Source organism: Mobula birostris, chromosome 4, assembly GCF_030028105.1.
Source record: "Mobula birostris isolate sMobBir1 chromosome 4, sMobBir1.hap1, whole genome shotgun sequence".
NCBI classification, from domain to species: domain Eukaryota; kingdom Metazoa; phylum Chordata; class Chondrichthyes; order Myliobatiformes; family Myliobatidae; genus Mobula; species Mobula birostris.
The window spans coordinates 65,546,678-65,573,527 of record NC_092373.1 but is presented as its reverse complement, the minus strand read 5'-3'; the positions used below and the strand labels follow the sequence as shown (position 1 = coordinate 65,573,527).

Here is a 26,850-nt window from a genome sequence, read left to right as displayed (position 1 = left end):
CTGGGAAAAAGCCTCTTGACTATCCACACGATCAATGCACTCTCATCAAATTGTACACCTTTATCAGGTCACCACTCATCCTCCGTCGCGCCAAGGAAAAAAGGTCGAGTTCAACTAAACCTATTTTCATAAGGCATGCTCCCCAATCCAGGCAACATCCTTGTAAATCTCCTCTGCACCCTTTCTATGGTTTCCACATCCTTCCTGTAGTGAGGTGACCAGAACTGAGCACAGTGCTCCTAGTGGGGTCTTACTAGGGTCCTATATAGCTGCAACATTACCTCACGGATCCTAAACTCAATCCCACATTTGATGAAGGCCAATGAACCGTATGCTTTCTTAACCACAGAGTGTCCTATGGATTCGAACCCCAAGATCCCTCTGATCCTCCACACTGCCAAGAGTCTTACCATTAACACTATATTCTGTCATCATATTTGACCTACCAAAATGAACCACCTCACACTTATCTGGGTTGAACTCCATCTGCCACTTCTCAGCCCAGTTTTGCATCCTATCAATGTCCCGATGTAACCTCTGACAGCCCTTCACACTATCCAGAACACCCCAAACCTTTGTGTCATCAGCAAATTTATTAACCCATCCCTCCACTTCCTCATTAAGGTCATTTATAAAAGATCATGAAGAGTAGGGGTCCCAGAACAGATCCCTGAGGCACACCACTGGTCATCGAACTCCATGCAGAATATGACCCGTTTACAACCACTCTTTGCCTTCTGTGGGAAAGCCAGTTCTGGATCCACAAAGCAAAGTCCCCTTGGATCCCATGCCTCCTTACTTTCTCAATAAGCCTTACATGGGGTACCTTATCAAATGCCTTGCAGAAATCCATATACACTACATCTACTGCTCTACCTTCATCAATGTGTTTAGTCAGATCCTCAAAAAATTCAATTAGGCTTGTAATTTTTAAAATTAGTTTCATTTTGTACTTATAATACTCAACATAATGCCCAACCTAAGATTTTGTACCTCTGCCATTATATTTCCCAATGACAACCTCAGAGATCCATTTGAGAATCATCATAGATTCTGGCAGACTTCCTTTTCACTCAGCTTTTCATTGAATTCATTTTTAATGAATCTGTCAGATGACTGACACAAGTTCCATGGTACTTTTAATAGGGGGTTCATATCACTCTTCAATTACTGGAGAATTTTTTTTTTCTACAATAGAATGAATATCCAAAATATCCTAAACTCCCTGCAATCTGCCAGATATTGACCACAGAAGAATATAGTGCATCACTATAAATATTTTAAAGCCTCTAATTATCTCATAAGCAATCTACTTAAAGAGGATTTAGACATTTGTAAATTATTACTTTAGAACAATGAGGCATATATCTTGAATATATTGTTTCTCTACATGAAATGACTGAAAAGTGGATTGGCATACTCTATCTTATTTCTGGATTTTGAGAAATGCATTTGGGTAGTGTTGCGTCATATCAGAGTTTACATAAAATTATCAAAATATTGAACAAAGAAGGGGAAATCTGCAAGATTAAGGTGGAAATAGAAATACCATGAACAAACACACAAACAATATTCAGCTATCCTTTATACAGGTGACCGCTTGCACCAACCTGATATATTAGCTCCTGTTTTTTTTTTGTCCTCAAGATTTTTCCCTACCTGCTGAGTGCTTGTGATTTTATTTTAGAATTCCAGCATCTGCATTTTTTTGCTTTTCCAAAAATGGCAATTTTCACAGATTATAGTTGTAACACACACAAAATGCTGGAGCTCCATCACATTATTTACATTGGGACATTTAGCAGCAGATAACACTAATGTCATCTACAATTAGCAAGAGTCGACTGACTTCCATTTGGCACTCAATCAGTGCCCCAGTGTCAACATCCTGAAGCTTACTGTGAACCACAAGGAGAATTGGAAAAGCTTATTACACCTTTGGCTACTAGAGCAAGTTAAAGGCTGGATTTTCTGCCATCAAGTATCTCACCTCCTGAATTATTAAGTCTTTGCACCATTTACAATGCATGTGCGTAGCAACAAGTTCTCCATTTGCCTGGATATGACCAGTTCAAGAAAAACTCAAATACTTTAGATAATGGACAAAGCAGATATTCTAACTAGCATGTCACCCTACACACAACAGTTAACTCCTCAGTCTATGGTACACCGTTGCAGCACTGCATGACATCTTCAAGGTTTAGCGCAAGAACTTACCAAGGTTTCTTTGCCAGCACTTTAAAATCAGACAAGGACAGCAGGGTAAAGGAAAAACCATCACTACAGGTTTTGCTGTGTTGAATCCCAACCTAACTTGGAAAAATATCACCATTCCTCCTTTCATCAGTTCATCAAGCTCCTGAAACTCTATCCAATAATATAGATATTGCAAAGAATCAAGAAAGAAACTCACTGACAGAAAGATATTCAATACTGGTCATACCAACAACACCCAAATCATGAGTCCATAAATCACAAATCACTCAATACCAATGCTCTGATATTACTTAACATACATTTCTAACAAAAAATTATCTTCTGAACCAAAGTATCCCAAGAATATTGCAGTCTCTACTATGAAAAATTAAATGCTGACATGTTACCTGCTTTTTAAAGTCAAACCATTTTAATTGGTTTATTTAATTCGAGAGTGAGATCATCAAGCAAGTCTAAAAATGGAGTTTAAATTTCCCTGGTAGACTCCAACACTGTTAACGTTTCCAACAAAATCAAGTTAACTTTGACAAAATACACAAAGTACGTCTTTTACAAAGAACAGGTACAATATTTGTATGGAGAAAGCTCACATTGTTGCAAAACAAGTTGACAGACATTTTGCATTCTTGAAGTAGCTTGATGCTCTGCAACACAGCCTTGTCCAAACTGTATGATTTTGTTAAAAGGCAATGGTTTCCAGAAGCAATTCACAAAATATGAAAAATTAATTTTCTTTACAGCATCCTCATTCTGACCAAAATAATCCAATTAACCACTTGTAATCATTTAATAACACCCCATGGCACTAATTACTTAGATTATAAGTTCAAATTCTATATTCTAAAGGAAAAGCTCCATGATTTTGTGCCATGAATGCTTATTATAATACCATTACACCTCTTCATTCTACATATAATGGACTTAGATTCACCACCAGTCCCAGGAGATGTAACTGAACCAGACTTCTGACTCGTGCAAGTCTGCTTTGCTACGCCTGTTTGCTAATGCTGCTGTTCCGTATCCAAGCTTTAACAGGATCACTAAATCTCCTGATGATACACATTACCCTGAACGGCCACCTACAGTATCTCTGCTCCATTTTCAGTAGACAGAGCCAGGATCATTTTTCACACAATCTCTAAAAAGGCAAATGGCACTCAACAATTTCATCCCTATTTCCCGTCATCTAGATCTATGAACAGGTGTTTCTAAGAAGGCGACAGAAGGTCAGAGTGCAGATGCAATATGAAAAAAAATGTAATTTACAACCATGAAGGTTTCAAAACTTGCTCAACATGAGATACTAAGTCAAAAAGTACAAGATAGTTAATTGAAGGATATTGTAACTTTAAGGTGGCCTTCAATTGAATAGTTTTATTCAAGCTAAAATGATTTGCATCTAAATGCAAGTGCACATTTTTTCCTGCCAAATAGCAGAATTCAAATAATTTTGTAAATTTATAAAGCAGCTTCATTACATCCATGCAATGGAAACACAATCATAAAATTTACTTGGGTACTATTTGTAGAAACTAGTCGGAGAATTATAGAAGCCTACAGCAAAGAATGTTTTAAAAGGAGACACCCATCATTAAGGACTCCATCACCCAGGACATGCCCTCTTCTCATTGCTATCATCAAGGAGGTACAGAAGCCTAAAAACATGCACTCAACGTTTCAGGAACAGCTTCTTCCCCTCTGCCATCAGATTTCTGAATGGACCAAGAACCATGAACACTACCCTCAGTGTGATTATTTCCTGCTCTTTTTGCACAACTTATATTATACATTTTAAAAGGTATATAAAAAAATCAGAGTAGCAAATTATGTATTTCAATGAAATACAGAACAAATTAGAACACTACCAATAGTACAACAGCAATATAAAACTGTGTTTTAGTTCCTAATAGTTATCAGAGGAATTCATCCAGTGCATACAATGAATAAAATCAGCGCAGAGTGCAAATAATGAACTGCCTTCATACATGCTATTGACAATTGCATTTCCAAATCTTCATTTTCATTGTAATATTCAAGATGATTGTTGATACCTTCAAATTCTTCATAGTAGCCAACATGCTGAAGTAGTGCAATTGTTTAATTTTCACTCCTGGTCATTTCTGGCATCTCCAAGCCTGAATGCTTGAAACTGCAGTAAGCAAAACAGTTCTGAATTGTCTTACTGCTTATTTCTCGTCAACTATCAGTAACAAAAATCACTACTATTTAAAACACAAATAGATGCAACTAACGTTATTTAAAAACTGCTCACTCTAAGCATGGCTGTTAGGTGCTACACCATGCAAGTGTGTGTGGCTGACACTATTAAAACCCATTCGGCATCAGACTCCTGACCCAACTAAGTGGCAAAGTGGCCCAAATAAAGAAAGGGAATCATAGCATTCTTCTCAGTTAGTTCTTTTAAGAGTCATCCCATAAAAGCAGCTGTCCCAATTAACTGACAGCTTAATTAAATGGAATCCACTGTACTTCTTATTGTAATTTATAGTTTTTATTGTTATGCATTTCAATGTACTGCTGCCACAAAACAACAAATTTCCCGACATATGCTAGTAATATTAAACCTGATTCGGAGGCCACTCAGTTTGTGCCTCTGCTGATTCACTGTTCTTAAACCTCCTTTTCATCCATAACCTTGTTAAAGTTCTTCTAGAACAACTTGTTTAACTCCCTTATATAAAAATTTATGGAATCATCCATCAGCATCTCTTCAGCCAGAGCATTCCAGAACCCAAAACTAACAATAAGAGTTACTGGGCCGATGTTTTTATTCCCTCTAATTCATCTAGCAAGAATTTTGGGAACCACTATTGTATCTCCTCTATTATAAGGAAACCAGGGTCAATTTTTTATAAAATTTCCTCTTGAATGAAACTGCTCATTCTTGGTAACATTCTGATAAATTTCTTGTATTTTTTAATATCCTGTGGTGCCCATAATTGTCCATTATCTCATTAATCTAATATCTGCAATGTGGCCAAATGGTCTTTCTTCTCAGAAAATAATCCTAACCCTCCATTAGTAGCTAACTTGCTTGTCTTTCAATCTTCACTTTGGTCTCTGTTTAAACTTGTCAGTTCTGCATTCAATACCAGAACACATTTTATTTCACCCTAATTGTTAATTACAAATTATACAGCCCTGTTAAAATGGTTCTGAGAATGTCAAAGAAAAAGATCAGCTGCAAATGTAATTAATCTAAATAATTTTTTAAAAAGCACCAAAATAATTAGCTTGAAGTGCCTCATTTTTTTCCCATCAATAATTTCTACCTTTGATGAAGCTCTATGCAAGCTCTATGCAAGCATAAAGAATGTATAGACAATGAATTACGGAACAAGCTCACCCAATATAGCTCAGGTATTCAATGCATTATCACTATGGAGCTGATTCACACTTACAATGAGAAGGTTGTAGACAGCTGGATTATACACATCCATTCTCATGACTTTTATAGCTACGCAGTGGAGAGCATCCTAGCACGTTGCCTCACTGCATGCTACCGAAACTGCTCTAAGGTGGACAGGAAGGCTCTACAATGGGTAGTAAAAACTGCCAATGTATGACCAGCACTCGCCCACCAGCTATTAGGGGCATATATACACAGAAAGGTGCCAGGAAAGGGCCTGTAGCATCATGAAGGATCCCACCACCCTGCTCACAAACTGTTTGTCCCTCTCCCAACAGGCAGCAGGCTACCATACGCAAAATAAATATTTTCCCCAAGCAGTAAGTCTGATCAACATCTCCATCCATTAACCCAGCGCTCCACACCCCAACCACTACTACTTTATCACTTCCTGTCAGTCACCATATGTACAGACACTCCTGTGCCTAGCATCAATTTATGGACTTTGTGATGTTAGTCACTTACCATAAGATACAATGTATACAAATAAGCTATCTTATGTGTTTATATTTATTGTGTTTTTTTATTATTGCATTCTTTATTTTATTGTGTATTTTGTGCTACATCATATCTGGAGCAACAATTATTCTGTTCACATTTACAAGTGTGTACTGGAAATGGCATTAAACAATCTTGAATCTTGAATAGAGGTTCCATGTTTAATCTCTGGATGTTGTACTAAATTAGTCACTCTCAGCACAACCAGCCTGAAGACTCCAGTACCATAAATGGAAAGAAAACTAAAATTGACTATGAAGGCCATTCCTGACAACAATCTCTTTAGGAAGTACCACAGTGGATGGTATCAGAAAGTGCCTGTGGTGAGCTTGTGCAAAGCTGCCCTGGACTGCTCAGGGGTAACCGAAGGTTTGTATTTGACTAAAGTAATGGAGGACATCCAAGATTCTGGAACGTACATGGAGAGCAGCATTCAACAGAAAACACCTTTTCCTTCAAAGAAAAGGTTTGATCTGAGTGCACACATAATAATCAGAAATTTCTATTCCCTTACTGTTAAACCCCAGTAAATAACATAATGCATACAAAAAGTGAATATTGCACACATTTTTACAATTAAGCAAATATTCAGATTATTCAGGAAAGATCTAGGATGCCCTTTCCCATAAACTAGCTAATCTAGCTAAAATTAGTCATGAGTACTCAAAGTGAATAAATGCTCTTAATGGGTTCAATAATTTACTTTTATCTGATGCTGATGCCATCCAAAATTAACCGAAGCATTTCACAACCAGCTGCAAGATATATACTAAGCATTCAACATTTTTCTAATCAAACCGAAAATGTGATGTATTTTAGTGTCTGTAACCACAGATATTTTCTGCAGATCTCTGCTAAAGTTAATAGAGATCACAAGATCTCTGCACTGACTATACTCGCAAGTTTTAAAAAGGCTCATTCAGTTTAATTCTACAAAGAATAAAATGGAGGGCATTAACTGAGTGCCCTGGTTAGCAATGCTCCCTCCAACAATATGGTAAAAAAAAAACTAATTTATTCATTAAAAAGCTATTTGTGGAACTCACTGTACACATATTTGCTGCTTTGTGCAGTCACACTTTGAAATTCCCCATGATTAAAAAAATAATTCATGAGTTGTCAAAATAGTCTTCAGAAATGAGCTATACAATGGGTTATTGCTGAGTACCTCCAGCATTTTGTGTGATTTCCTAACCTGCAGAATCTCGCGTCTCTTATTTTGCTGCTTATACAATTGTGGCTACATAATTTGGAATGACTGGGGATTCAATGCCATAACTATCCCAAAAGGAAGCATGACCCCAGGGAGTATGGAGGCTTCAAACAGTTGTGACACCCAACTATAGACCATCCTGATTGCCTTCTGAGAGTATTATAGCGACATTCTCGCTAAAGATCTCTGATGATCCCAGCAAGTTAGAGTCACTGGAAATAAACAAAAATGTTACACAAAATTAAAGCACTTAATACATTTAACTTGTGTGTATTATTTTAATTATTATTAATGTTTTCGGATGAATTCAGAATAAAATAACTTAACTTTATAATGAGGTAGGGTGATCCCATTTAAATGAATTGGCTGCCCTAAAGTACAGGAAGTACAAACTGAGAAGACAGATGCAAAGTACATTGCAGAAAGTCCCTTGACTCAGTGGTGAGTCCAAGGACGGAAATGCAGGCCAGATGTACCTCTACTTGACCGCCAGCATTTTCAGTGCTCCCCTGTTGCATTGTCCAGGTGGAAATCCTGAGCACACTAACATGTTCATTGCAATTAGCCGGCATTTCTTTAAGTAACAATGCAATTCTCTCCTTTGCTTGCCCCATAAAAAATGTTTTGTATTTTTTGTAAAACTAAGTCAATCAATTTAAGCACAAGATGGAAGATTTTCTTGAGGTGCAATCTAATTCCTTTTATTGATCAAGGCCCAAATGCTTCACTGTGAAAAATCAGTACAACAGGGCATGGCACAGCTAATCGTTTTTAAACTTAACCTTACTTTCTTAAAACTCACCACTTCACTCCAGGTGATATACGAAGCTTACTAAATAATTTTTGAAAATATAGCTTACTTAGGGACCTTTGTGGATTGGATATTTCATTTTTCAACAATCTACATTAGCTGAAAGAAACAAACAAATGAACTTGCATTTATTCAACCACTTTATTACAACCCTTCAAAGTACTTTGCATAATACAAGTAACTATTAAGATTCAGAAACTGCTATAAAGGCATATAAACACAATATGAACCCTATAAACCCTAGGGTCTGACTCATTCTTGTGCATGTTCTCATCATCTGATGACCAAAAGACAGTTTATTAGCTTTAATTCCATTAGCTATGTGGTTGCTCAGTAAAAATATGAAAGTCCTTTTGGTTTATATTATGCAACTTAAGCTTTCCTATTATAAAAGTGGGGCATGTAACAGAGCACATTTCAAAGAGTGCATTCTGTATAAAGAGGCTCTCTGGTCACAAGTTCTCTGTTCCCTGGCATTTCCTGTTCCCACTATTCATCCAATTTTATTTTTCCTTACTGGAGTAAGAGAAAAAAAATCACTAACTGACTTAGTTATACTATTTCAACTGGCAAACTGTAGATAGAATGCATGTCAGAAGTAATATTTATAGTAACTAAAGAAAATAAAAATGATTTCACTGGAAATCGGGTGCATAAGAAACAGCCAGACATCCCACATCACACATAGATGAAATCATGTTAGAAGATGGAAATGTTCCAGTTATTAGAATATTTCCATTAATGCAACACTAACTATATTTTAATCAGTGAAGTACAGTACACTCTCCTGGAGGGTGGTATTTAATTTTTGGTTACTTCCTTTGGATCTAAAACGTTGCTGCAAGCGTTGCACAGATTAATGTACCATTACACTATCAAGCTTGCCAACAGCAAATTCCTCTAAAAGCAGTAGGTGGGTCACATTCTGAAGTAACTGCAGGATTACAACTACACTAATGTTTGCCTTTTTTTTTAAACACATTTTTGGGGATCTGAACATTAGTGACAAGGGCAATATTTACTGTCTAGTCCTAACTACCCCTGAAGAGGTGCTGATGAGTCACTACTCATCACTGCAGCAGCCTTTCTGAGCAGGATATTCCCAAAGTGCTAATGATATGGAAGAATAGAGGAACAGTACTACGTCTCCAATTTGAAATGGTGTGTGACTTGCTTGCAGCTCTTAGTGTTCTTATGCACATGAAGTCTTGTCCTTGTGGGTGTTAGAGGTGCTTGATAAATTAACTCCAGTGTCCTTTGCAGATTGTACACCAGCAGCCACTGTGCATCTGTGGTGGAGGGAATGAGTGTATGGGGTAATGGACGAGATATCAATCAACTGAATTGCTTTGTCCGGATGCAATCAAGCTTTGTGAACGTTATTCCAACATAACTCATCCAAGGAGCAGAGTGTATTCCATGTTCTTCTGTTTTGTGTCTGGTAGATAATGGAAAGGCTTTGTGATGTTAGTCACTCACCTTAAGATACCATGAATCTTATTCAGTTGTGGCCATGTACTTATGTGGCTGGCCCTGCCGTACCTTTGGTCAACGGTGACCACAAGTTAATGGCGGGCATAATAGCGAGGTTGATGCCATTAAAGTCAGAGGTAAGTGATTAGAGATACTCCTATGTACCATCACCTACAGGTTCTCCTCCAAGTTAAGCCAACCACACTGAATTGGAGATGTAACACTGCGCAATGGCTGTTGCATGTACTTTCTACATCGGGCACCGTAGCTAATTCATCAGACTACTCTACCGCCAAGATAGACAAATATTTGAAGTTGGCAGGAACAATATTTTTGCAGATTCTCCTCCACATCATACCATTCTGAAAAGCAGATGCATCATTGCTCCACATTGTCCAAATCCTTATGCCATTGTGGGGTTAATGTTACTTTAGAATCAGAATCAGGTTTAATATCATTGGCATATGTTGTGAAATTTGTTTGTTTTGCAGCAACAGTACATTGCAATACATAATAATAAAACTGTAAATTACAGTAAGTATATATATTTAAGTTAAATTTTAAATTAAATAAGTAGTGCAAAAAGAGAGGGGAAAAAAGGAGTGAGGTAGCATTGGGCCAGGCAGCATCTCTAGGAAGAGGTACAGTCGACGTTTCTGGCCGAGACCCTTCGTCAGGACTAACTGAAGGAAGAGCTAGTAAGAGATTTGAAAGTGGGAGGGGGAGGGGGAGATCCAAAATGATAGGAGAAGACAGGAGGGGGAGGGTTGGAGCCAAGAGCTGGACAGTTGATTGGCAAAACAGATAGGAGAGGATCATGGGACAGGAGGCCCAGGGAGAAGGTCGGGGGCGGGGGGGAACCCAGAGGATGGGCAAGGGGTATAGTCAGAGGGACAGAGGGAGAAAAAGGAGAGTGAGAGAAAGAATGTGTGTATAAAAATAAATAACGATTGGGGTACGAGGGGGAGGTGGGGCATTAGCAGAAGTTACAGAAGTCAACGTTCATGCCATCAGGTTGGAGGCTATCCAGACGGAACATAAGGTGTTGTTCCTCCAACCTGAGTGTGGCTTCATCTTCACAGTAGAGGAGGCCGTGGATAGACATGTCAGAATGGGAATGGGATGTGGAATTAAAATGTGTGGCCACTGGGAGATCCTGTTTTCTCTGGCGGACAGAGTGTAGGTGTTCAGCAAAGCGGTCTCCCAGTCTGCGTCGGGTCTCACCAATATATAGAAGGCCACATGGGGAGCACCAGACACAGTATTTAACAAGACCAGTGCTCTAGTTCTTGAGCTACGGGTTGGAGGAACAACACCTTATATTCCTGACGAAGGGTCTCGGCCTGAAACGTCGACTGCACCTCTTCCTAGAGATGCTGCCTGGCCTGCTGCATTCACCAGCAACTTTTATGTGTGTGCTTGAATTTCCAGAATCTGCAGAATTCCTGTTGTTTACCTTATATTCCGTCTGGGTAGCCTCCAACCTGATGGCATGAACATTGGCTTCTCTAACTTCCGCTAATGCCCCACCTCCCACTCGTACCCCCATCCGTTATTTAGTTTTATACACACATTCTTTCTCTCACTCTCTTTTTTTCTCCCTCTGTCCCTCTGACTATAGCCCTTGCCCATCCTCTGGGTATCCCCCCCCCCCCATCTTTCTCCCCGGGCCTCCTGTCCCATGATCCTCTCATATCCCCTTTGCCAATCACCTGTCCAGCTCTTGGCTCTATCCCTCCCCCGTCCTGTCTTCTCCTATCATTTTGGATCTCCCCCTCCCCCTCCCACTTTCAAATCTCTTACTAACTCTTCCTTCAGTTAGTCCTGACGAAGAGTCTCGGCCTGAAACGTCGACTGTACCTCTTCCTAGAGATGCTGCCTGGTCTGCCGCGTTCACCAGCAACTTTGATATGTGTTGCTTGAATTTCCCGCATCTACAGAATTCCTGTTGTTTGTGTTGTTTGTGAGGTAGCATTCATAGGTTCAATGTCCATTCAGAAATCTGATGACAAAAGAGTTCCTGAATTGTTGAGCGTGTGTCTTTAGGCTCCTGTACCTGCTCCCTGATGATAGCAATGAGAAGAGGGTGATGGAGGTCCTTAATGATGGATGCCACCTTTTTGAGGCATTGCTCCTTGAAGATGCCCTGCATGCTGGGGAGGCTAGTGCCCGTGATGGAGTTGGCTCAGTTTACAACTTACCTGCCACCTATCAGTCCATGCTGGTTAGCTCTTGGACTTGCAATCTGCCCGTGAACCACTTCTTTCAGTCTCCTAACATAGCAAAAAGTTGCCACTGAAAAGATTTATTTTCATTCATAATTTAAGTATTTTCACAGAATAAGTAGCTTCTGAATGTGATTATAGGAAAATTTCATATTCTGTATCTGAGATTCATTTCCTTTTAATTAAATTTGTGGAAAGTAAAAGTATGCAAATAGTATAGTAATAAATAGTATAATTTTTAATTTGTGACCGCAGGACCCCACTTACATCGGTGGTTCGCAAGTGGAACAGGTCAAAAGCTTTAAGTTCCTCGGGGCCCATATCACAAATGACCTGACTTGGTCCAACCAAGCAGAGTCCACTGCCAAGAAGGCCCACCAGCGCCTTTACTTCCTGAGAAAGCTAAAGAAATTTGGTCTGTCCCCTAAAACCGTGACTAATTTTTATAGATGCACCGTAGAAATCATTCTTCTAGGGTGCATCAGAACCTGGTATGGAAGTTGTCCTGTCCAAGACCAGAAGAAGCTGCAGAAGATCGTCCAACCACCGCACGCTGTCAGAGCAGTGCTGGCAGAATAATTAAGGACACAACCCACCCAGCCAACACACTCTTCATCCCTCTTCCCTCCGGGACAAGGCTCAGGAGCTTGAAGACTCGTACGGCCAGATTTGGGAACAGCTTCCTTCCAACTGTGATAAGACTGCTGAACGGATCCAGACGTGGATCTGGGCCGTACCCTCTAAATATCTGGACTTGCCTCTCGTTTTTTTGCACTACTTTGCTTTCCCTTTTCTATTTTTTACTTATGATTTATAATTTAAATTTTTAATATTTACTGTTGATTTGTACTCCAGGGAGTGCGAAGCGCAGAATCAAATATCGCTGTGATGATTGTACGCTCTAGTATCAATTGTTTGGCAACAATAAAGTAAATATCGCTGAACATTATCCACAAAAAATTCCCAATCAGACTATCTATTAGTGAATAGATACCTGGCAGAAAATATGAAAAGTGAACTGAAGTGAATCCCAATTCAATTCAGCAAATATGAGCACTAGATCGGGGTTCCCAAACTGGGGTCTATGGCATAAGAATGGTTGGGAACGCCTTGCTCTTGATCAAGTAAATGCAATTTTAGGACTTAAGTACCTGATCCTGGCTGACACTGCAGTTACAGCCACGGAAATACATTGTCAGAGATGTTACATTCCAGTTAACGTAGGACTGGATGTTGCAGTGAAGAAATTAGCAGATTCACATCATTAAATCATACAGCAACTTCCATCAATTACAGAGTCACACATGGAATTCACAAAACTGTAATCGAAGCTGTTTTGCAATAACAAAGATTCACCAAGAAACATGCGGAACGTAGAAAGTTGCTGTAGCACATAAATGGGTACTCAGTAAACATGCCAGAAAAGTTCACTCTATTGCCAGAACATTTTCAATGGCATTGTAAGTTTTAATAATGTCAAACACCTGCCTTACCAGTGAAAATTAACTTCAACAAATGTGGAGTCTCAAGGTCAAAAACAGGCAAATATATTTCCTTTTTATGTTCCCACCTTACCTCCTGTTTTATTTGATTTCTGCAAATAAATTTACAGTAAATTAACTATTGTGACTGAAATGTTGCCTGTTTGAGACTCTGTGATGCTCATGAAGAATTGTCAGTCTGATTGATGAAGGAGTGATACTACTGCTTTCCCTGTTCACTTGGGATATATCTGCTCTAGAGAAAATGGTACTAGAGTGGCATTTTAATCACTAAACCTTCCATGAAAAATCCTATTGAAAATCGGTACACGTGTGTACTGAATGACTGCTAGTACTCACACTGCAGATTGTAAAAAAAATTAGGGCTCTGGATTTTTGGACCCAACTCTAAAACTAGCTCGTCATACATCCCTCAAATATTTCTATGAAATAGACTAACTGCTTCTTTATGTCATTATTTTACATGCATTTCTGTGCTACATTAAGCCACCTAATTCATGTAGTACTTTATATTCCATGTCTTTTAAAATAGCTACTCACCATCTGCAGCCTGCATGTAGTACCCATTCGCATGTCCTGGCTTCAGGTCAAGAAGTTGCATTATGCGGTCCAGCAAACCATGAATCACCTCAAAACCAGGGTTCTTGTTGTAGTACAAAGCACAAAGGTGTCTTTCATTCTTTGCACCAACATCTGAATTGCAAAAAAAAAAGTTAAATTGGTGATTAAGTCTTTTTATTATTTACTTCCACAGGAAAACAATGCAACTTTCAGCACCATCGTTAGGGGAAATAGAGCTGAAGGATAATGTGGTTTCTAACTTAGAAACCACTATTAGCAACAATTAAAAAGAGCCATAGAGGATAGCTAGGGAAATGCAATTACGGGCCTGCTGAACTGCATGAGTACTGCTGTCTATAGACACGTGGGCCAACAGATTTTGGTTGAAGTCACAAGAGATTCTACTTCCAATATCCAGTTGGCCTTTTAGATCTGGGTTAAATGTCAAATTCAGATAGGTGGTGAAAAAGGCATTTAGCACCCTGGCCTCTATCAGTAAAGGCTACCATTAAAATCTGACTCAATATCCTCTTGAGTAAATATATTGGATTTAATAGAGATGGACACGCTCTTAGTTTTACTCTGAGAACTGGAGTGAAACTGCAAACCCCCTCCACCATCCAAAAAAATCTATTTTGATCTCCTGCCCTGATATGTGTCTCTTGGGCAAAAATTATATCAGGTTGGAATCGGTTAATGATTTTAAAAGTTTTTTTTTCATCTGATAGGATGATTCCAACCACGTACAGTCCAACTTATTACATTAATCCACTTAAATATCATACTATAATTTTATTTTACTTTACACATGCGCACTGCACATATCAATACGGGATGATCAAAAATGGTTGCGATGAAGAATACAACCACATAGAAAACACACATGCTCTGGAACCACCCAATGGGGAAAAAACCCCTAACTCTATTAACTACACATGGGCAAATCTACTTCTCACTCGTTTGCTACAGGGGTATCTTTCTGACATACATCTGTGTTGTGATGGAATATATTTAGAGAATAAATTGGGAGAAGATAGCCTTCTGACCTTGCTGCTTGATAAAGGTCTCAAGACTGGAGCACAACCAAATTAAGCCTGGAGCATTACTGCAGTTTATCTGCACATTCCACCATGTAACTGGCACCTGCACTCCGATCATTGAACCAGCCAATGATTTTTTAAAATCCTATATATCAGAGTATTCTTGAAATTAACTTTGATGACCTGTGTTCTTGCATTTAGCTATTATACAGTAGCATTTATATGTCATTTCATTTACAAAATCATTCCATCACATACCAGAAGTGAAAAGGCTTACAGCAGACAGGAGATGAGTTATTCTTCACTGAGTATCCATCTTCAGACTTGCTTCAATAGTCATGTTGTTGATGACAACTGACCTAGTTAGGTTTCAGACTATCTATGACTGCCTCCATTGCCAGCCCTACTCGATTTCCAATTTGATGTTCATATAGGGGACTATCACTACTGATCAAAACCATACCAAACCAGAATATTTATTTATTGAGATACGGCATGGAATATGCCGTTCTGTCCCTTTAAGCTGTGCCACCCAGCAATCCCCCAATTTAATCCTAGCCTAATCACAGGACAATTTACAATGTGCAATTAACCTACCAACCAGTTCATCTTTGGACTCTGGGAGGAACCCAGAGCACCCAGAGGAAACCCATGCAGTCAAGGGGAGATTGTACAAACTCCTTACAGATAGTGACAGGAATTGAACCCAGGTCGCTGGTACTATAAAGCGTTGTGCTAACCACTACATTACCATGCAGTAATATGCACAATATTATTGCAAAGCAGGGCAAGAATATGCAGGTGAATGGTTAGTGATTTTCCATTCCAATATTGCTTTCTACTTTCACCTCATTTTACATGAATTTTGACTCCAACATGAAGGGAGGTATTTCATGACTGCCCCCCACTCTTTTGCTACAATACTTTCCACATTTTTAAGCATAAATATTCTCCATGCTTAAATTAAAGCTATCAGCTGTTTAAAGATTGTGCTCTTTTTTTAAAAAAAAGACTATTCCAATCTACAGGTATTCAAACTATTTTCTGTAATTTAACAAGACTGAAATTATGTTAGGTAACTTAATAACTGGGGTTCTTGCAGCTCATCATTACCTAGTGGCCTAAGCTGGGAAATGTACTTGGGTGGACAGGATGAGACTCAGCTGTGATTCCTCCAATGCTTAGATTAAAAGTATAGCAATATTCAATTTGCAAGCTAACATACAAAGTGTGGGCACAAAGTAGCCACCAGCTTACGTCCCTAACATAACACAGCAAAATTTAGAAAACAATTTCCCTGTGGTGGGACTCAACAGTCTGTCCCTCAATGCAGAAAATATCGGTTAAGTTAAACTTCAAGAGGGAACCAAATCAATTGAATATTCAAATTTCATAAGTTTAGGGCAGGGGAAAAAAAGGGGAAAGTTATTGATTCTACAAAAATGAACTAGATATGCTGAATATTGTTTATTTCTTTTATCGTTCAGCATCGTTAGTCACAGTTTGTTTTTTATCTGCATATTCTTCCTCTGCACAGTATGGAACAGCTTCCCTCAAATTCAGAAATTTTACCCTCCCATGTAGAATATAATCTGGTTCTGCTTTCATTAAGAATAAAGCCATTTCAGCTAATAAGAGAGTAGAATTACTGAGCACAAAATAAATTCTTGCTTAATGTCAATAAAAAGGATACTACACATCAGATAAAATACTTATGCTATATCCTAGTAGTTTCAAGTAATTAAACAAAAATATTGTGACAATGTTATGAAAGAATTTCACTGCAACCTATAATAAGTAAATCATGTTTACTTAAGATTTGAGAGAGATCACTGGCTGCATGACTAACTGAATTTCCACCACACAAGAATTCTGTTCCGTTTTTGAAGTCTGGCACATGCAGGATATGAGACTGTAATGTGGCATGCTTTGAATTTACCCCTGATTAAAACATTTTAGCTGTTTTGTTTGTTCAGCATCAGCCACTGCATTGAACACATCTAGATAACGGACTCAACACAATATCTTGCCACAGGAGACTGCCAAAACAAAAATGAGCAAAAGGTCCTAAAAATATACATATTGCACAAGCTAAAAATTTTAGTGAAAAATGAACTATAATTTTCCCTGATAACTTTTTGGGCCCTGCAAACAACTGTCTCCTTTTGCTTCGCTGACAATGCACGCCATCTGAAGCTTTTCCCCTTCATTGTTGGAGTCAGGGCCATTATGACAGGACTTCAGACAGCAAGTGCAAGTCGCAGTCACTTATGTCAGTAAGATCTGGCCTGTCATTACAAGTGAATAATGTGAAAGCACCATCCAAAAACAAAAATACCAATTACACTTCATTGAACTTTTCTTAAAAGCCTTCCCTGATGGATCAGCAAGATTTTCTGATAAGTAGGTGAAGCACATTGACCAATAACTTCCTAAGATTGATTCCCGATATGTACTGAATCATTTGGCACAAAAGTGAAGGCTAAAAAACTATCCTCCTAAGGTCCCAGAAAGAAAGAAGACAAAGAAAATACCAACCAGGAGTGGAGCAGCTGGACATTCTCATAAAGCTTCTACAACTGCTGTGGCTTTCATCTGCAGACTTGGTACAAATCTACTACTGAACCCAAAATATTCCTGGCTTTCATTGTCTAGTTCCATTATGCTAACCTTTCAATATAATTTAATCAACTATGCTTTAATATCATAAATAATTGTTCAGAACACTCAGTATTCATGAAGGTGTAGAATATTGAAGTCATCTTTGCATTTACAAACATTTGCAGTTATTGTGCATTAACTAAAAAGGTATAAAGCAAGTTAAGACTAAATAAATATATTTAACTAAGTGCAAGTACCTTTTGATGGATCTTTCAGAACAACATCTGAAATTTCAAACAATTTCAGAGGTAGTGGCATTTTTCTGTTGGCTGCAACAGTCTTCAGCAGACCAGAGAGAAGAGTCGTGCGAGCTACCTGAATCAAAATAAAAAGCAGATACTAGATGTGTCTTGTTTTCACATAACAATGTGGCTCAATACATATGAAAAAAAATCCTCATATTGACAGGAGTTTCCATGATTGCTCAAAATGCTAATAGCGTCAAGTAGCTCCATAAGCTCTAGTTAGAGCTGACTCCATCAAACACAGGAACAGAATTAGGCCATTCAGTCCATTGAGAAATATGAGAACCATTTCATTCACAAAATAAATTTAGTCAAAAGAACAATAACATAAAACAGCACCTCTGAAAATTTATTTTTCTATAAGAGAATTGTTACTTAAAACACTTGAGCACAATGATCTAAGCTAAGGCGGGTGCTGAACTGTTTGATAAACATCTTTCTGATAAGATGTTAAACTAAGGAACTAATGTTCTCTCAAGCTGCCTCAAAAGTCCCTTGCCATTATTTTGAAGAAGGGCATGGTAGTAATCCTTAGTATTTAGACCAATTCTTTACTCCAATCAACATTTCTATAATATAACAAGCTTATGTGGATCATTATCACACTGGCATATTGCTGTTTATGGGAACTTACGAAGCTCAAGTTAGTTTCCAACTTTCTTACACTAGGGCAATGGCTACAGATTAGAAATACTTCAGCAGTAATGCACTTTGGGATGTCTTAAAAGAAATAAGGAACTACATTAAAGAGCAAGACTTTCCTTTCTTTAAATAGTATTTCAGTAACTTTTAAATGTAGATTCTATTACTGTAAATCCAGTTAATGAAAAATGGGTAAATGGAACAGCACAGGAACAGGCCATTTGACGCACTGAGTCTGCACCAACCACGAAGTTAATCTAGCTCATGGTCTGTATCCCTCTATTCCCTGCCTGTTGATGAGTCTGTCCACCTTTTAAACATTGCTACTGCACCTGCTTCCACGGCAGTGCATTCAAGAATCCCATTGTATTAAGTTTAAAAAAAACAACTTTTTTTAAAGTTTCCCCTTCCACCTCAAACCTACGTGATCTACAATTTGACACCTCCACCTTGGAAAAAGAACTCTGATTATCTACGCAAACACATGGAAATCTGCAGATGCTGGAATTTCAAGCAACACACATAAAAAATGCTGGTGGACACAACAGGCCAGGCAGCATCCATAAGAAGAGGTACAGTCAACATTTCGGGCCGAGACCCTTTGACTGTACCTCTTCCTATAGATGCTGCCTGGCCTGCTGCGTTCACCAGCAATTTTTATGTGTGGTGCTCTGATTAGTTACCCTATGTCTCCAATAATTCTTTATACTTCCACCAGTTCACCATTCAGCCTCCAACACTCCAGGGAAAATAAGCCAAGCTTGTCCAACCCTCTCCTTGTAGTTAAGTCTCTCCATTCCAGACAACATCCCCTTCACTGTCCAAAGCCTCCATTTCCTGCTGGCAAACAGAACTGCCTACAATATTCCAAATGCAGCCTAACCAAAGTTTCAAACAACTCCCAATATTTATACTCCATGTCCCCACCGATGAAGGCCAGAATGTCGTACACTTTGTTTACCATGGTATACATTTGTGTTGTCACTGGCAAGGAGCTATGTACTCACACCCTCATATTCCACTGTACATCAATACTCCTAAAGGTCCTGTCTTGCATTTGACCCTCAAAATGCCACACCTCATACTTGTCTGGACTAAACTCCATCTCTCATTTATCTGTCTAAATTTCCAACTGATCTACATCCTGATATATCTTTCAGCAACTTTACTCATTGCCCACAATTCCACCAGCTCATCTACCAACTTACCAATATTTTCATCCAGATCATATCTATCACAAGCGAGAGGACCCAGCAGCCAAACATTGATCCTTGCAGTACACCACTGGTCAAAGACCTCCAGAAAGAGAAACATCCTTCCATTGCCTCCACTTCATAAGTAATGCAATTAAACAGAACCCCCCCAAAAATTAAAGGAATTTGGTTAACACTCTACTTAAAGATAAATACACCTTCACAAATTAGATATTATTTAGCAATTCAGGGAACTACAAATTCAACTTAAGAATCAAAAATGAAGCAACATTTTACAAACTGAATTCTCAGCAGTAGAAAAAGAATTAAGAGAAACTGGAATAATATCGCCACCTTGTGGCCTTCTGTATTATAATATCAGTGACTGATATTAATCTGAAATGTCATCTCAGTGTTAAAAATTAATTATATTGCAATCCATTGGTGATAAGAGTGGTAAGTATAAACTGATGAAGCCAATTTAAATATCACAGGAACATCACAAAGTCAGGTTTGAAACAAAAGTGCACTCTCAGTTATTTTACCATGCAATTTGAAATTTCTGAACACCTGCTAACCATCCTGCATACTACATTTCGACACAGCCCGACTTGTTTGATCCACCTTGATGGGAGGTAACCTCCAACTTTGTAGATCTCCAGGACCTCTGTATTCCTCTGATCTGAGCTTAAGTTAACTCTAATTGCTCCAGTGAGTCAGCCACACAGTTTAGAAATAGGCTTGTCCGCTCCTTGGGCATATACTCCACTGACCCCTTACTTATACCTATTTACACGAACCTCATTTACGGTTGCCAGTTACTCTCCCAACCTGCACAGCCTTAAGACGTGGTAGGAAATCACAGCTTCGACAAGAAACCAATCACAGAGAAACCGTACAAACTTCACAAAGACAGCAGGAAAGGTGATGATTGAACCCAAGTCACTGGAATTGTGAGACAGCAACTCAATTACCCCAGTGCAATGGGGCAGCTGCACCCAAGCTCAGAAATCCGCTCTCTAGAGCTTTCTGCATTTCCATCTCATTACCTCTCTGACCATGCATGGAGGCTCAACAGCAGAGGAAGTTTCTCATAGCCAGTTTATTTACCACGCCACCCCACCCCCCAACTCCCAAAGCTTCACCCAATCATTTGACTTAAAGATACAAGGGACCCTCAAAAATTTAAATTTAGTTCTAAGCATTTTAGGAACCACAGAGTCAAGCGTAGGTTATCCAGTATTCAAAAGATGGTGGACATATCGAAACTTGCTTTTTCTCATCCTTTCTCTAACGTTCTTGAGGCCTGCATCCAATATTTATCAATCCTAAAAACTCAAATTCCTAGGATTTTTTGGAAGGATGAGTAGGAAAGTATCCTTGATTTCTAATCCTATTCTAAGAAGAAGTTTCCAGATTTTGGTTCCTCATGCTCTAGGCCTAATTTTAAAAATATATCCACAATCCTTAATTTTGCCAAGAGAAAACAGTTTTTCCTTCCTAACCCAACAATAATTTTTGCATTCTGAACACCAAAATGCCACAAATGGATGCATATTGGATCATATGAATTAAAATAACTCCAAAACTATAGAAGGTTTGAAACTAGCAACAAAATTATGAACATTTAGGAAGAAGAATTGTTTGGATCTTTGCCTTAAGATTTTTGTCACTTGGTTTTCCAAGATTTTATTTGCAATTGGCTATGGGCTGTGTTGAAGCCAAAAAATGTGAACCAAAGAACACTAAAAATAGTGTGCAAATGAAATTAAATAATTAGCCAAGTTGTTTCTGCTGCAGCCTTCCCATTTACTTTCTTGTGTGCAGCTGTCAAATGCAAAATACATGAGGAATGAAAATGGGGAGCAGAAAAGGGAAGACAGGAGCGACACAAGAAAATGGAAACAGGCAGATTAGTCAGATAATGAAGTGGGAAAAGATGGGGTTTGGAAGATGGGTACGTTCTTTGTTGCAAAATAAATAATTTTCTTAATGGTTAATTCATGATCTTGCTGCTAATACTGTACAATGAAAATCTTCCCAGTGCTGCCCATGGAACTCCAAGATCCATGAAATCAGATTTATAATCACAATTAAGATGTAAATTTAATGAATTTACAAGTAAATTAGTTCAATGCATTCACTAAATAATAAATAACTTCCCAGATATATCCTTTATCTGAAAGAAAAATACTAAATCTAATGGCAATCTTGCTAAAGAACATAACAGAAAATTCTGAATTAGTGAAGTTGCAGGACAGCTGTACTTTAAATCTGTATTATATAAACCTATCTAAGCTTCTTTAGACACAAATCTTCCTTAAATATGGTTGACACAGACAGTTAACTCTATTAATTACCTGAACAAAAGTGTATCCTTGGTTCTTACCTGAAATTCAGCTGTCTTGGGATTGGCGATATGTACTGCTCTCGTCTTTGCCAGATCCTTACCCAGTTTGTCAGCAATATCTTCCTGAGAACACTGAAGTAATTGGAAAAAAAATACTACTGAGAAAAGAAGGCAATGATTAAGTCATCAGAGCATCAACCAAATTCAACTGATCTTTTTCCTGTTCCTTCTTAAATCCAAGACACCTTGCAAGGTGTTCAAACAAATCGAGATACGACTCAACAGTGCTTCAAAGGAAACTGTTAGGTCTTTTATTGGTTAAAGTACGTTTGCCCACAAGATTGCTGGATGTCCAGGCTGGGTGTAGTATAGTGACGACAAAAGACCAACCAGATAATCAGACCAACAATATATCGCCTAAACTAATAAGATTTCATTAACATATAAAAAAAGCATGAATAGGTCTAACAAGGATGGTGAACATGTGTAGATGAAGTTAATGACAAATCAATATAGAATAAGAAATTACTAAGAGAGAAAGGAAGATTAAAAATACGTAAAAATATAAATTTAATAGTCTCTAGTGACAATGTTAATTGTAAAAACAAAATTCACTTCTAATGCTCTCATTTTGAAACAGAGATTACTTCACAATTGTTACATATATTCCTCAATTTACAAATATATGAATATGCGCCAAATTTATTGCAATAGAATACGTATCCTGACTCTCAATTTACTAAATAATTTTGTCTTTGGGAACATAATTCTTTAGTAAATCAGGAGATCTAAAATTACTTTTTCCTTCAAAAGATTGTTTACATGATTAATTACTAGAAACTTAAGCAGGCAATGAAGGTATCTTGAGATAAATTAATCAGGGTGATAGTGAAATATGATATAAGATCTAAGGAGCAGAATGTAGAGTTCATCTGCATAGAGATAAGGAATAGTAAAGGGAAAGAATATCACTGGTGGGAGTTGACTATAAGCCAGAAATCATAACAATAAGCTAAAAAAAATATCTGATGCATGTAAGAATGGAATGACAGTTGTCATGGTGAATTTTAGCTTGCACGTAGATTGGCAAATCAAGTTGGTCGAGGTAGTCTATAGGAGGACTTCATAGAATGCATCTGTGATAGCTTTCAAAAACAGCATGTCAGCAAACCCAAAGTGAAAATGTGACCTTAGATCTAGTCCTGTACAAGGAGATAAGTAACATTAATGACTTTGTAGTTAGGGATTCTCCTGTAAGAAGCGATTAGAGTATGGCTGAATTTCTCAGGCAAACAGTTGGAGCAACAGTTTAATCTAAAACTACTGTATTCTGCCTAAACAAGGGAAACTACAATGGGGTAAGGGAGGAGCTGCCTGGGAACACAGGCTATTGGTGGAACAGGCTATAGTTGAGGAACATTGTAACATTTAAATAAATTTTTCATGGTTCACAAGTTAAAAGCAAGGGCAGTAAGGGTGGGGTGAGCCAGCCTTGGATAACTAAGGACACAAAAGGTTGCATCAAAGTAAAAGCTCATGTATACAGTCACCAAGAGTAGTGGGAAACTAGAAGATTAGAAAGATTTTTAAATACCGCAAAAAAATACACCGAGCACGCAATAAAGAAAGGGAAGACAGATTATGAAAGTAAATAGCACAAAATATAAAAACTATTAGTTTAAGTTTTTATAATTATATAAAGCAGGAAAGAGTGCCTAAAGTTAAGAAGGAAGAATTAATGTGGAAACAGCCCAGGCCTTGATTAACTATTTTGAGTCAGTCTTCAAAGAGATGTTATGAATGTAATGAGAGTTGAGGACCCCGATACAGTCGCTGTCACTAAAGAGGTAGTGATGAACAAACTAAGGGGCCTAACGGTATAGGCTAGTCTCCTGGTCCCTGATGGCTTGCATCCCAGGGTACTGACAGAAATGGTGGAAATTATAATAGTCGTGTTTGAGTTAATTGAGCAATACTTTACTGGACTGAGCATGCCCCGGCGGACTGAAAGACATAGGCCAATTAGCTTAATGCCAGTAGCTGAGAAAATGCTTGAGGAAGAAGCAGTGAGACGTCAAGATAGAAAAGGTTCTATCAGGCAGACACAGAATGGGTTTATGAAGAACAAGTCCTTATTGACAAACTTACTGAAATTCTTTATATGAGCGCAGCGGATAAAGAGGAACAGGTGGATGTTGTAGACTTGTGATCTGGGAATACAGATCCATAATTCCTTGAAAGAGGGGCATCATGGGAAGATAGTGTTGTAAAAGAGAGCTTTTGGCATATTGAGCTTCATAAGTCAATGTATTGAGTACAGGAGTTGTGATATGATATTGAAGTTATTGGTAGGCTAAATTTGGAGTATTGTGTGCAATTCTGGTCATCTACCTACAGGAAGGGTAGTAATAAAATTGAAAGAGTGCAGAGAAAACTTACAAGGATTTTGCCAGGACTTGAGGACCTGAATTATTCAGAAAGATTGAATAAGTGAGGACTTCATTCCTTACAAGATAGGAGAATGAGGGGGAGATTTCATAGAGGTATATAAAATTGAGGGGTATAGTTAGGGTAAATACAAGCAGGCTTTTTTCCACCAAGGATGAGTGAGCCTAGATCTAGGGGTCATGGGTTAAGGGCGAAATGTTCAATATTTAAGGGGAACAGGAGGGGGAACTTCTTCACTCAGACGGTGGTGAGAGTGTGGAACGAGCTGCCAGCAGAAGTGAGTGATGTGGGTTCGATTTCAGCACCAAAGAGAAATTTGGATAGATACATGAATGGCAGGGGTAAGGAGGGCTATGGTCTCGGTGCAGGTGACTGGGACTACGCAGATTAATAGTTTGGTATGTACTAGATGGGCCAAAGATCCTGTGTCTGTGCTATAGTTCTATGACTATGGCGTTCAATAAGGTACTGCATACAAGACAAAGATGCATGGAATTGGGGGGTAACGTATTAGCCCCCAATGTCCCCTGATTCTAGCATATACAGGATTGGTTAACCAATAGAATATAGAGAGTTGTGTTTCTCTAATTGACACTCAGTGATGAGCAGTGTGCCACAGGGGTCAGTGACAGGCCCACAACTGTTCACGATATGCATTAATAATTTGGAAGGGGGACTGAGTGTAATCTTTCTAAGTTTGCTGATGATACTAAATTCAGTGGAAAAGCAAAACTGTGCAGATGCGGTGAGTCTGCAGGGGGGTATAGATAGGTTAAGTGAGTGGGCAAGGGTCCAGCAGATGGAGTACAATGTTGGTAAATGCAAGGTCACCCGCTTTGTTTGTAAGGAATAATAGAAGTTCTGCTTATTATTTAAATGGTAAAAGACTGCAGCATGCTGTTGGGCAGAGAAACATGGGAGTGCTTGCACATGAACTGCATGCAAGTGCAAAAGGTTATCAAGAAGGCAAAGGCAATGTTAACGTTCATTGCTAGATGGTTTGAATTTAAGAGCAGGATGTTATGCAGCAACAGCACAGGGTACAGGTGAGATTATATGCAGAGTACTGCATATAGTTCTGATCTCTTACTTGAAGAAAGACATACTGGCTTTGGAGGCAGCGCAGAGGAAATTTACCAGGTTGATTCTGCAGAAGAGTGGGTTAGCCTATGAGTAAAGATTGAATCCACTGGAATTCAGAAGAATGAGTGGGGCTCTAATAGAAATATAAAAAAAAATAAAAAATATTTTAAAAAGATAGATAAGATAGAGGCAGGAAAGTTGTTTCCACTGAGAAATGAGACTAGAACCAGGGTACATTGCCTCACGATCGGGGAATAGATTTACGATGGCGACGGAAAGAAAAATGCTTTTCCCAGAGAGTAGTGAAGCTGTGGAATTTTCTGCCCAGGAAAGCAGCAAAGATTACCTCATTAAAAATATTTAAGGCACAATTAGTTAGTTTTGCAGAGCAAGGAACTGCAGTTTTTAAAATGGGTGCAATAATTGTTTAGCAATTGGCAACATCATTAACAATAAAACATCATAGTTAAAAGTCTTTTACGTCATTTGGAACCTGTACATTAGTCAACTGTCAAAGATAAATTTATAGCTTTGTTAATAGTTAAGAATTGATTCATATGACCAAAAAATCTTGCACTAAAGCTTTAGACCCAAGAGCTTTGTAATAAGCTAAAAACAGCACCTTTACTAAATAACCTATTGTATAAAGCAATCAAGTTAGCCAACATTTTAACAGAAAGTGCGAAGGTATTCATAGTGTTTTCTTTAGGAGTGTTACACTTACTGCATAAAGTTTACAAATTTTACCACATCAGAAATTTGTCACCTGGATTCCCATCCAATTTTTTTATTACTGGGAGATCTGGTTCTACCCAAGTCTACCACAGTCCACCTTCCTGCCTCCTTGGCTTCAAAGAATGCTTGTTGCTCTCTAGCTTTTCTGTAATGCTCCATTTATCTCTACAGGGAAGGTGTACAGTGACTCATTCCCTTCATTAGAGCAGCTTAATAAAAATCAAGCAATTACATTAGACCTAGCAGAGTTGAACATTGTACCCCTGAGATGAGGTACTGGATGAGGGAACGGGGAGATCATGCTTAGAACCCAAATCCTAACTCTTGATGAATGACCATGCTAAAAAAATTCCAGAAATTGCATTTCTCTCCCCAACCTTATTAAAATCAAATCACCCTATATAAGCCAGTTAATAGAAAATGCGTGCTCCTCCCTGTTGAGAGATGACGCATACAAAATTCAAAAAAATAAACTACACCATGCTGGAAATCCTAAAAAAAGAAAGTGCTAGAAAACTCAACA

At 38.3% G+C, this 26,850-nt stretch overlaps 1 protein-coding gene across 2 annotated transcripts in view; it reads right to left on the bottom strand.

The window, feature by feature from the left end:
• Window positions 1-26,850, bottom strand: part of farsb (phenylalanyl-tRNA synthetase subunit beta) — a 65,692-nt gene that overhangs the window by 6,000 nt on the left and 32,842 nt on the right. For both annotated transcript variants that reach the window (XM_072254611.1, XM_072254612.1), the window contains 3 exons: window positions 22,101-22,193; window positions 17,829-17,946; window positions 13,910-14,062 (listed from right to left, as the gene is read on the bottom strand). In XM_072254611.1, coding sequence (XP_072110712.1) covers window positions 13,910-14,062; window positions 17,829-17,946; window positions 22,101-22,193 — 364 coding nt within the window. The remainder of the gene's footprint in view (window positions 1-13,909; window positions 14,063-17,828; window positions 17,947-22,100; window positions 22,194-26,850) is intronic.